We start from the raw sequence: 13,313 nt of genomic DNA, 5'->3' as shown, positions 1-13,313 counted from the left end.
TAACGTTTTTAAACTAGGGATTCATCCAAGTACATGCATAGTTATCGAGACCGCCACAAAAGTGTTTCTAGATCAAATAAATTTAAGGTATGCGTTGGTTTGGAAAAGTTTGGACAATACTGTACCGGTAAATATACTCTAGCAGATTTGAAATGCTTATGCAATCAGCTGAAAATATAGGTTAGCTTCGTCCGGTTGATGTAGGGGTCGCTTAGATTACGCAACTGTATTTCTTGAAATATATTTTACATAAATAAGACTATACAGTGATAAGGATCTCTTGTTCTTCGGTATTTTTGCCAACAAGTAAACCCCTCACTTAGTCTTTAGATTTTCAATTGGATAAAAAAGTCTACTTGCATCATCCGAAGTCAATAATTTTCAATTTCACCCATTGGATCCCATTGGATTTTCATTGGATCAAAACTTGCTAGGATTTCTGCAAATACAATCCGATAAACATAAAGGGGAGCAGTCTACCCGTTTATCGCTATCCAAGGTCCAACAATGGATCAGCTGTTTAGAGGGCGTGTCCAGACGTGACCTGTGGTTTATGTTACAACTCTATTTGAAATGTCCCCTTCCTCTCTCCACAGGCAACTAATGGAAGTCTCCACTAATTTGACGTCTGGTGACAACGAATTGTATTCTAAAAGAGTCATTTTGGTGCATCTATTTCTAAATAAACCACTTAGCTGTATCTGTTTAACTAAAATTCCTTAAAAATGTAATCCCTACAGTTTTTATCAGGTTTTGATTTTAGAAAATGGCTAATCAAAGATGGTTAATATTTTGCTGCTCGAAATGTATTTAAATTTGATTGTTCATTTTTTTTTGCGATACACGTCAATGTGAGTATTTTAATCTGGTGAGTGAAAAGGTGAGATTTTGTTACTGTTGGGTAGAATAATGGGAACAGCCCAAAAACAATGAAAGATAAAGTATAATGAATACCTTTTGCGAGATTAAATTTTACTTAGTACACTGGAGTGTAGTGGGGTACCCCACGTGTCCTCTTCATGGCAAACACGGATACCGTTGGGGTTGACCTTTGAAACTAAGGCTGTTTATACAGGTTGGCTGACTAAGGGATTGTCTAGTTACTGACCATCATGATCATCTGTTTATTTAACCAGGCACCAATGACATTTGGGTCTAGTTTTTAACCATCAACGGCAAAGAATATTTATTTTACTTCTTGGGTTTGATTGTTGAGTTTTTTCCGAAACAATCTCGACCTAAGAAGCATCGTCAACCCGATTTGCTGTTCAAACTTTCATTGGATAGGTAAATCGTCTAAACCTTTCAACTTTCAACAGATAAGCCAAATGTACAACATTTAGGGGTAAACTATGTACTTCTGAACTCTACCGGGTCCGACGTATTTTTGGGGTTGAATCACAGCCATATTAGAAGGTTGTATACTGTATTCGAGGTGGCTGTGGTTGAATTCAACGTTTGTTCAGCTTTATTTTGTCCATTTTGAGTGAGAAAGAACGTTTGGTCAACCCTCGACTTAACTTGGGAGACTTCTCAAATTAACAAAGCACTCAAGTTAATGACTCAGCCCTTTTTGTATGTGGTTGTGTTTTAAATGTAGGTAGTAATGTAAAATACCCCCGCGGCAGCAAACCTGCAGACTTAGCGAATTTCCATCTGCCTGATTGGATTTAAACTAAAATGTCTCCTTAAAAATATCACATTAATTCCCTATTTAAACAGAATTAGTTTAATGAGTACTTAGGTTTGCTGCAACAGGGAGGGTAAAAAGTTTTTTTTTAATGTAAAATATTAAAAGGTACTGTGGTTTGGTAAGAAATTAATGTATTTTCCAAATTTGATCGAAATATGTTCATAAACAAGCAAACTACAACAGTTGACTTATTCTCCATAAGAATAACATGGGAATTTTAAAATTACAATTTTTTTTTAATTTTCTCCGTAACAATTAGGCGCATAATAACACTTCAATATACTAAATTATTTGTTTTTTAAGCTCTACAAAATGGTTTAAAAATAAATTGTGAAATTTTGTGTTTTTAGGGTCAAAAATGAGAAAAACCTATTTTTACCCCATAAAACCCCCCATAAACCCCCGTTTCCATAGTCCGATCATGCTGGTTCGCGAACTCATTCAAGTTTATCCCGCCTTACACCTTCAAAACAAATTTTATCAAAATCGGACAAAAATTACTCAAGTTATCGTGCGGATGGACACATATATATATATAGATATATAAAAATTTGAACGAATGGTGTTTTTGGCCTCTGGGGACATCAAAATGAAAAAGTAAATCGGTCCCTGGCTTAGGTCTTACCATGAGACCTACGGTAATAGCTACTTCCCTATAGCGAAATTCGCTAAAAGGTCTTGGAAACTTCTTAAGACAGTAAACGGATTGGTTGTTTTATTTTTTACATTTATAATATTTAAAAACTTTGCTGTACCTTAATATGTAATTCAATAAAGAGAAGAGCCGTCTATAATTTAATTTAAAAGAATTAAACGTACTAGAAAACTAACTATCTAATGAACAATGTGAGAACGACAAGAACTTGACCACATGATTAATTTCAATTATAAATTGGAAAACTTTTTAAATCTCATTTGGATAAATGGTATTATTAAATGATAACAGATCAAAGCTATTAGCGTTATAGATTCTGTTTAATCCACGGATTCGGTGGTTATATTCTACTGATGTAGAATTGAATCGGCAATGTTTGTCATTAAAACTATCTAGGTTTTAATATTTGCCACATTTGAAATCGTATCTATTTTGCAGGGTTGAATAAATATAAATGTGATTTCATGTTTTAAAAAACGTTTACCAAAGCCTTCATTTTATATGAATTGGTGGAAGAACAGATAAGAGAATTATTTAATTCTATTTTGTTGTAGAAGCCATTGATTTGTATTATATGTTGTTAAAATATACGTTTATCATACGTGCTAAATAATAATTTAGTGTTAAATATTTTTTTTATTATTTACATTAATTTACAAATATCATACGTATTTATTGTATCGTTCTAAAAGTGAAGCTACAATGACTATGGCTGAATATGGAATTTTTAAAATAAGAATAACTAGAACTGTTTAGTAATGCAACTGCCTAACACACGATTTAGTTTCTCATTGTACTGCGAAATTCAGAGGTTGACGAGGCGAAATTCCCTTTTGTTACTCAACTCTTGAGCACAGAAGGCTGCATGTATAAAACTACTTCAAGGAGGTGGAATGTTTTATACACAAATTTTATACAAAGAATTCTACACAGATACACTTAAATGTCCCAGGTTATAAAAGATTGTTATAAACACAATGAATTTCCGTCTTCCTCGTACCTTATGGCAAACAGTAGTAACATGTAATGTAAAAACAGTATCTAGTACCGTGCCAAACTTAAACATTTGAAAACAACAACAATATGTGTACAAGTTCCCTAAAGAACTCGCGGAAATATAAATTCCCTCCCAGTACACTATGTCGAAATCGAAATAATATAGGAAAAAATAATTAGTGGAGATGAGTAGTGGAAAACATATAAATTCGAAACTGTGACAACATGTCAACGAACAAGTAAACAAAACAGGACTCAATCAAAATATTTACAGGAAACACACATCACCTAGTGACCGATCTGCGTGGCCCTGACCTACTACAGTAGACTCATGGCTACTGACCACTGACCACTTACTGGTAAGGCACTCAGTCCTAGTATGGCAACAAGTCCATCATGTGTAATTCCTAGGCAGAGAGCTCCGTGTTTCACGGTCGAGAGAACAAGTTGATGATGGATTCGCGAGAGTACACCAACGGATGTCTACAAAATTATGTTTTTCTACCACTGCATGGATATGATCAAATTCCCACACTTGTAAACAGTACGGAAAATATCTTATTGCCGCTCTAATCGGCTGATTGCACTAACGTTTTTACACCAACCGAACCGGTAAGCAAATAACAAAACTTAAATACCCCTGTCGCAGCAAACCAGCAGACTAAGCGAATTTTCATTTGCCTGATTGGATTTACACTAAAATGTCTCCTTAAAAATATCACATTTATTCCCTATTTAAATAGAATCAGTTTAACACATACTTAGGTTTGCTGCAACAGGGAGGGTAAAAGTGTTTTTAATGTAAAATGTTAATAGTTAGTAAGAAATAAAACCATTTTCTAAATTTGGGCAAAAAATTTTAATAAACAAGCAAACTACAACAGTTTACTTATTATCCATAAGAATAACATGGGAATTTTAAATTTACAATTTTTTGGAATTTTCTCCGTAACCATTAGGTGCATTATAACGCTTCAATATACTAAATTATTTGTTTTTTTAAGCTCTACAAAATAGTTTGGAAAGAATTTGCAAAATTTTATGTTTTTTGAGTCAAAAGTGGGAAAACCCCATTTTTACCCCATAAAACCCCCCATAAACCCCTGTTCCCATGGTCCGATTATGCTGCATTGCGAAATCGTTCGAATAAATGTAGGTTTACACGTTTGTACCAAATTTCATCAAAATCGGATCAATTTTGCTCGAGTTATCGCGCTAACGGACACATATATTTATATATATATATATAAATATGTGGATTACGGAGTCATGTACTCCGAAGCTCGGTAGACAACAATTATTGTACAGTTTGTTGTTTAAATACTCGACCATCAAGCTGAAATTGAGTCTAGCCAAACCTAACCTAACCTTACTAAAACGAACAGTAAGTTTAGAAAATCTATCTTATTAAATAGGCTTTGTAATATTTTTTTAACTATGCATTGTTTTAATCGTCGATTAATTTGGTCCAGACCCAGCCCTGTACTTCTTCACGGTAAAATTTTGGGATTTGAAATTAAAAACGTCGTACAAGAAAAATCCCGGTTTAATATATGAAAAATCTAACCCAACATCAGCCACCATCAGGTGACTTTAGTGGAGTCAGTCACTTGGCTCGTTCAAGAAAGATATTATTCACAATTTATTGAGTAGATCGACCTACTCATCATCAGCTGGAGTAGACTGGAGTAGCCACGCGCGGATCACCGATCAGCTGTTTATGTTGTGTTATTTTTGGCCGGAATTCGTTTCCCAGAATTCCCTCCGCCCACTCACGAATGTCTCACTCTTCACTTCACACAGGAGGAATTTCATGTTATTTTCAGAGGTTTTAAGTTACATGAAACGCCAAACCAAATGAGTAACGTTTTGGAAAAAAATGAAACTAGAGCCAGATGTTTGGTATTTTAAGTCTTAGGTTAAAGGCTCCCTAAGTTGTCCACAAAGTTATTACATTATTGAACAGACTTACACACCGGTGTCATAGACATTTCTGATGTCAATATCATGATGTCGGTGACATGCAATAGAAGGAATCAGTTTCAATATTGTCACATGCTGTGTTGTTGCTATTGGTGTCAACGAGAAGACGACGGCGAAAATACATGTTAAAAGATAATTCTGGACCTATCCTGATTTGAAAGATAATCTGTTATTCAGTCAATTTACTTCAACAAGACTGTTGTTCCAACACTCTGAAAAGGTCCAAAAGCTCTATAGGACGAAACCTGAATCTTAGGTAAATGGTAAATGTAGCGTCAAGGATAATAAATCGGAAATCAGTTGGCATTGAAGAAAGGCTGTCAATATTTTCAACAAATCGCCAAACACCGACAGTTTTGGTTCGCTAGAGGCACGTGCGAGTGACACGAGTCGCTGACAACGTGTCTGTGAACACTGGTGTGTATAGCTCCATAAGTTAACACAGGTTGGTTTTTGAGTGACATGTCACTAGCACGATAAATGTCAGTGACATTGTCAGTGACACCGGTATCTAACCCGCCTGAGCTGCGTAGTTCGCTTAATCTTCCATAGATTGTAAGCTATTGACCTTACTTGATACTATCGTATCTATAACAAAGTGTTCAATCCTGTACACAACTCCTTTCAGTACTAAAACGGTCCATTAGAGGCGATAGATAATCTCTAATGGCTTTAGACTGATAGTTAAAATCAGAAACATTCCTCCAACAATCAACTATGAAGTTTGAGGGAGCGAATAGTTATAAACATTACAAGTTTGAGAATGTTCTACAGAAAAAACCTTGTATTAAGGTTCCTTTGAGAACTCGAAGCAAAGTTAAACAAAGCGTTGCATAACAACGTTGGATCTGCGACTGTGCCAAGAACATTAGTCTAAGTTGGAGATGAAGTAAAATTCAAGTAGCCCAGTAAAAATACCATAAATTTAACGAACATTCCTAGAGATGTACTATCCTTTACAAACCAACTTAAGGCAATTTTACGTTCCAAGTTATTTTATTATTTTTAGAAAATAGTATATTTCGTACCTAGGGCCGAAAATGAGGTTTTGCTGGCTCGAGATAGTTTTTAAGTTCGAGACGAAGTCGAGAACTTAAATCGATCGAGAGCTGCAAAACCATTTCGGTCCGTGGTACGAACGCTATTTTTCACCACACTATACCCTATTACCACTATTCATCACTATAATAATGCACACTGGTAGTCAACACAACTACAACTTTAAGGTTATGTGAAGAAATAATTTGAGGAATCAGCAAAAATAAAAATAAATAGTTGCTAGGCAACGGTGACAATAACACAATTCTATTGCAATGCTATGGATTTTGATTGTGTATTTAAAATGCATTCATATCTTAAGTAAGTAAGCGGACAGCTGATTTTGCGGCCCCGGCCTGTAAAAACCTGCTCGGTCCCCAAATTACGATGACAGCTGGCATGGACAGCAAAACGTAACTTTATGTAATACAGCCAAAAACATCATAGTGTGGTGAAAAATTTTTTTCCGTTTTTGTGTAGGGTGTTGATTTGTAAGATGTTCTTGTCATTCTACCAAGTTTTGTTACTGACTTCTTAGTCAGTAACAAAACATAACATAACATAGTAACATAACAACATAACATAGTAAACAGCTGTTTACTAACCCAGGACAAAGGACAAAGTCCAATGAATCAAAACAGCTGAATCCAGTTTCGAACCATCAAAAAGTTACTGACTTTTCTCAGGATTGAATCGGCCACTTTTCGATTGTCAGGCGAGCACTACAACCTCACAATATAATTATTTATTTCTAAAATATTGCCTGTACTCTGGTATTATAGCAAAAAATAAAAGCACAACGTAAAAAGTTTACCTAAGATATAAAGGAAACCAATCAAACCCTGTTTAAACATTGCCAACAAAAATCACTAATCGAAATAATCTTCAGATTTACAGAACAGCGAGGTTTACTTCCGAGTATCCAAAGTCAATGGCGTCACGTCTGGTTTACCACGAGACAGCTGTAGTATGCTGACCTAACCCGCGGTGTAAGTGACCTAACCTAGTCCTATTTTACACTTGACTGGTCAACAGTAATGTCTCGTTCCCACAACATTGCGACAGCCGCTCGTCAACAATGCTACTGTAGTGGTCAAGACGATGTGGGGAATACTTGGGCTGTGGTGAAACTTCCTAGATATTTTGAACACTTTTGAGATTAAATGACACGCTTGATGTTTTAGGGAAAAAGCCACATTCACTGAGATGACAAGGAGATTTGTCCTTTTCCCCAAATATCAGCTACGGAGACCGGCGTTCAGGATTAGTTGGCGTTTTCCGGGTGGTAGATGTCGTACTTCATTGTAAATGTCGTACGACCTTCGTTTTTTCTTGGTGCAGCACCTGCCGAATTCGGCAACTAGGAAACCAGCAATAACTTTTTGTTGAGTTTTGCCGAAAACTTCAGCCGTATTCGGCAAGCGGCCTTGCAAGGGCTCCTGAACTAGCCCTCGGAGCGCGTCATTTGAAAAGTACCCAAAACATCAGTACAGTCACAATACTATCGTTCCTCAATTGAGTACTTGCCAATACAAATTTGTTTACTGAATTTGGATGTTTGGACTCAACCAGTCGTATATAGTTGCAGAGTTGCTTATCTACAATGTTGCGAAACAGTTGTTGAATCTCGACTGCACGATGCCAAGTTGTAGCAACACAATGTTGCAGCTCCACTGTGATATTGTGGGAGTGTTGTGAGTGGCGAGTTGTGAGTGTGTAGAGCCCGGGTCCGGATTAGTGTCAGTCTGGTATGTTATCAGGATGAATGGTAGCTTGTCTCGACTCTCGACGCGCCGGAAACCGACCAGGCCTTCAGGACCACAATCCTTCTACACTTACTCACCAGCGCTGTTCTGAGAATAAACAGCAACTAAATGTTCTTCTTCGGGGCTTCTGATAATGTTGGTTTCATTGATACCTACTCATGAGGTTGTTGAATGTAATTTTTGCTGCAACTTACCACGTTTTAATCTGTAGTGGCGGTGAACAGTAGCAAAGAATGTTAAATGGTTAAATAGTCTCCTAGAGACTTTGGTTGCTAAGTTTCCTGAAGACACCGACATCGGATGCCAAAAGAGACCGACTTCGGATACTTGGTTGCCTTAAGAGGACTTCGATTACCAAGTTGCCTAAGATGCCGACTTCGGTTGCTATGTTTTCCCCCAAGAGGCTGACCTCGGTTGCTAAGTTTCCTAAAGATAGCGACTTCGGTTGCTATGTTTCCCCTCAAGAGGCTGACCTCGGTTACTAAGTTTCCTAAAGATGCTGACTTCGGTTGCTATGTTTCCTCCCAAGAGAATGACCTCGGTTGCTAAGTTTCCCCCCAAGAGGCTGACCTCGGTTGCTAAGTTTTCCCCCCAAGAGGCTGACTTCGGTTGCTAAGTTTCCCCCCAAGAGGCTGACCTCGGTTGCTAAGTTCCCTAAAGATGCCGACTTCGGTAGCTATTGCCAAATTCGGTTGTTAAAATTACCTAAATAGACCGACTGCAGTTGCTGGGTTGCCTAAAGAGGCCGACAGTTCTAGTTGCACTTCTAACCACAACCTCGGTTGCTAAAGTGATGAGTAGACGTGACTAGCCGGGGAGTCGCAAATTAGAGACATCTCACAACTTGCTCAACACCAACGTCTCATTACTGTGTTTCTGGGACGCACAACGGTCCATGTACAGATACATATGCAGCTCTAAGTACGAGTTCATTCACATCTTGTACAGGACCAGCTAGTTCCGATATAGGTACAAATGAATAGCTGAGTAGTCATAGTGATCGCATAGCCCAACCCGAAGGGCGCCGATTTGATACTATAAGAAAAGACAGTAGGTTTTTTATGGTTCGGAAATGGGCTCAGCTATCCTGCTTGTTCGTTAAATGATTCTGGCTAATGAAACATATGGTTTCAGTCAGTAGCAAAGTTACACAGATCATCTCGCTCCATTCTGCACTCGTCTTGCATTTCCAGCATAAAAAGCACCTAAGTGGGCGTCGTATCACAGTTCGAAATAAGTGAGACTGTAGTTGAAAAATTATCATTCAACATATTCATATTATGGTCTTAGGGTTTGATACAAGTAAAAATATATCTAAAAAATGTTGAGTAGGCCTACCAAATGAATTTATGTTTTAACTTCGATTTATCTTTTAAACCATCCTGTTGATTTAGCAACATTTTTTTAGCAAATAACAACCTATCACCATTAAATATCATAGTTCATGATATAATAATATAATATATAATATGGATATAATAGTTATCTATAATAATATTATAGTTAATGGTGAATTCAATCTTCAACCAGATGTGTTCTACTTACGATACGAAAATCTTGTGTAAATCAAATGTACCACTCACCTAGAACAGACAAAAAAGGTTAGATGAATTACAATAATTAAAAAAAAAAATACGAGTATAAAAAACCTATGAGCTAATATCTTTTAATTTAATAATTAATTACAAAATCTAAAAGTAAAATACTCGTATAATATATGAATATGTAAGTTGATGTAGATAATCTTGTGGCATGTAATTTTAAAATTTCTCACAAGCTTTCAAAGTCACATTTGTAGGCATAAACTGGAATATTATTAAAGAAAATCAGGAAAGGTGCTCTTCTAAAGTGCTAGTTCATAACCCCATAAAGCTTCCTAATTAGGGAATAGACTGTTTAGGTTTGACATTACTGTAGTTTACTTAGAGGAATGTTACTACTACAATAAGAAAGGAAAAAACTGAAAGATGTTTGAAAACGCCCTCAAAATATGTGTCAGAGCAAAGATAATAATAGATTTCAATCCTATGGCCTATAACAGAATCCCATTTAACTCACTAGATTATATCCTTATCACTATGTTTAGTTGTATCGATACGAACAAAGATAACAAAAACATCAATAAACACTAACAAGAAACATAAAATTAACTCAAAACCGAACACTCCCTCGTGATTCATGAACAATGAACCAGTTCAATTTGTAAACTCGGTCGGTGACTCACTCAAGTATCAATAAACCAGCTGTGTAGACTTGCGGCCGTGCTTAATCTTACTGGGACTGCAAAACATGGGCTGTCTATCGACGATATATCATAGGTTGTAAAATGGTTACTTAACCTACATTTTATCATAGACTAATCAACACAAGTAGACTTCTCTTCCCATTGTACATTTTGAAGCTAGTTTTTCGTCTCTAGTTCATGTCCGGTGACACTGATCGCTAGTGTTAACGAAATGTTGTTCCTATAATAGGGTTAATTTTATGATCTGTGTTTTACTTGGTTATATGACTAAGGGACCAGTTATTGTTTATGATTAGATCGTTTTACTTGGTTAAAACAGTTTTAAATGACTGAAAACACTAGAAACTTATTGTAAACAAAACACGACCTCTGCAGTGCACCGAAGAGACTAACAATAAAATTGTTTTCAGCTGTTCCATAGGATGAGAAATCTACTAAGGGAGTATGTTTTGTCTATGACTTCATGTTCTTTAAATCCCTTTATTCCTCCCATAACAAACATTTTGCTCCTAATATTTCTTCTTCTTTTAAGTTACTACTTATTTTATGTTTTAATAGTTTTATTAATGATTAATCAGGTCGATGGTTACAGCGTTTGCTGGGTAATCAAAAGGAAGATAAGCAAAAGTTACAATGTTAATATATTTTTGAAAAAGTAGTTTTCTTTATTAGACCCTGCTGTTCTTCATGTTTGGACATTCAATTTATGGCCAATAGGTAGCTAGGCATAGTCAGTAGCATTGTTTATATTATCCTTTTGCTAAAAATAGTCAACTTTAAACAACAGTTTCCACGTAAAGTTACAAACCATTACCATACTATTTTCGTGTGCGACTTGAACCACAGACTTAGTATTCCATTTGTTGACACTGGCTAATGAATCAGCTGATTATAGTCAGCGACAACATTGCCTATGACATTCCATTGTGCGTTCTTATTCCCACGAGTACTGCTAAAGGCTATGACAATATTCTACCTATAGTCTAAATACTTCAACACAGTTGAAAATAATAATTTAAAATTGAAATGGAGAACTAACCAGTGAAAACGATTAATGTGTGGTAGAAATATTTTTGTGCCAAAACATCCAACTAATCAACTTCTGTCTGCAGTGCGTAGCGAGAATCATTTATCTCAGACAGATCTTAAAAGCCTTCCCAAATTTGGCGTGGTAGCAAGCCTTCATCTTGTGTTGTTTTTACTGTTTTTGGACTTCGCTGAAATATAAATAACCCACAGAAGGGATTTCAGAGCTTAACGTCAATGTCAATTTAGTTTTCGGAACCAAAGGAACCTTTTTATACCTCATGTTTTCGTTATGTGTAATGTTTATATTTATTGTTTTCCCTACATTTTGTAAACTATACGTAAAAGAACTCGTATCACTATCCTTGATCAATGACTTGAAGTCAGATTTATAATATATTCTGTTATTGTGCATTTGATGTTTTCATATCTTATGATTCCACCATAACACAATTAAACATAATAAAACGATGCATTTATAGGTTACTGCCCCACATCTAGTTAAAAAAATCATACTGCAAAATATATTCAAAGCCCATGGTTAAGATACTGTCAATATCAAACGTTAGACCTGGGGCCCATTTCATAATAAACTACAAGTTACAAGTTACAACTTGTAACTTGTAATTTCCATTAGATTTGCATTGGGCGATCAGCTGATTTACTAATAATATTAGTTTGTAGTTTATTATGAAATGGGCCCCTGGCTTCATGTTTTACAGGATAAGAAGTATGCTTACAGTATCTAAAGTCAATGGTGAAACCTACTTAGTGAAAACAGGTGGCATAATTGAACATGTGACGTGTTTTACAAATGCAAAAACATCTGTATCGTTGGTTTTAGCCTAATTGACTTTCTACACAATAACCTAACATCAGCCTTATTACTTTGTAAGCTATTCAAGCGTATTAATGGCATTACTTTGTAAACTAGTCATATATACTTATCGAGCACACTGTTGGTTGGTAGAATTAACAAAACAAAAACACTCAGTGACGTTTCAATGTCGACTAACAATAATTTACCTTTGATAGTATAGAAAATATAATTTAATAACATATTGGAACGAAACAAGAGTGTCAAAAAACTCATTAAATTAAACAGAACGTCTATAGCAAATGTCTGTAAACAAACCAAAACTAATTTTTAGTTTACGAGTTTCTATTGCCCAGCATTTAAATATAATAAAAGACGGAGCAAAATTAAATTAACGAAAGTTACTCACTTCCTGCGTCCAAATCGAAACCTAGTGATTCTTCTTAGCCACTTGGACACCATCTTCTACACACTATTTAGCCCAGATTCTTCTTAACTTCTCTACCTTTCGACCCTCTATACTTCTGGGTTCTTTTATACATCTACACCCTTAAAAGATATCGCACTTAGCGCCTCTTCTATACTTCTTTCCCCTGTAACTAGACTTCTATAGCCTATTTTATTCTCTTATAACTTTCTATGCGTCTATCTTCTATACTTATTGTCTTCCACCCCGTGTCTTTTACACTTCTAGACTCCCATAGACCCAAACTGTTCTACACTTCTATAGGCACTACTGTCCTACAACCCTGTATCTTTTGCACTTTAAGATTCCCCTTTATTCATTCCTTTTACACTTCCGTATTGTATTTTCCTACTATAGGTTCTACAACCCCCTTGTTTTCACAATCAAAACTCCCCAACTCTCCTTTCCTACACACGTCCAAATGTTTTTTCCACTCACAATGTCTTCTAAACGTGTTCACACCCCATTTCACTCTACACTTCCACACAGTTCTACAACCCCGTACTTTTCACTCTAAACTGTTGTCTTTTACACTTGTATGTTCATTATCACTACAAATGTCTTCTTGACCCCTTCTACACCGTGTTCTTCTATACCGTTCTACAACCTCGTTTCCTACTTTATACAC

The 13,313-nt window shown here is 36.0% G+C and overlaps 1 protein-coding gene across 2 annotated transcripts in view; it reads right to left on the bottom strand.

Annotated features, from left to right (window-relative positions):
- The window catches only part of LOC128993818 (protein-methionine sulfoxide oxidase mical3a-like), a 103,693-nt gene that overhangs the window by 73,709 nt on the left and 16,671 nt on the right, over window positions 1-13,313 (bottom strand). The window contains exon 1 of one of the 2 annotated variants that reach the window (XM_054417859.1): window positions 12,629-12,873. The exons of the other annotated variant lie outside the window; for it this stretch is intronic. Within the exon in view, the coding sequence (XP_054273834.1) occupies window positions 12,629-12,681 (53 nt within the window). The 5' untranslated portion in view covers window positions 12,682-12,873. Of the gene's footprint in view, window positions 1-12,628; window positions 12,874-13,313 lie in introns of those variants that run through there. 2 annotated transcript variants of the gene reach the window in all.

The sequence above is a fragment of the Macrosteles quadrilineatus genome, unplaced genomic scaffold (assembly GCF_028750875.1).
Source record: "Macrosteles quadrilineatus isolate MER2022 unplaced genomic scaffold, UCM_ALF_1.0 Scaffold_5__1_contigs__length_97177068, whole genome shotgun sequence".
NCBI classification, from domain to species: Eukaryota; Metazoa; Arthropoda; class Insecta; order Hemiptera; family Cicadellidae; genus Macrosteles; species Macrosteles quadrilineatus.
The sequence above is the reverse complement of the archived record's forward strand: the minus strand, read 5'-3'. Positions and strand labels throughout refer to the sequence as shown.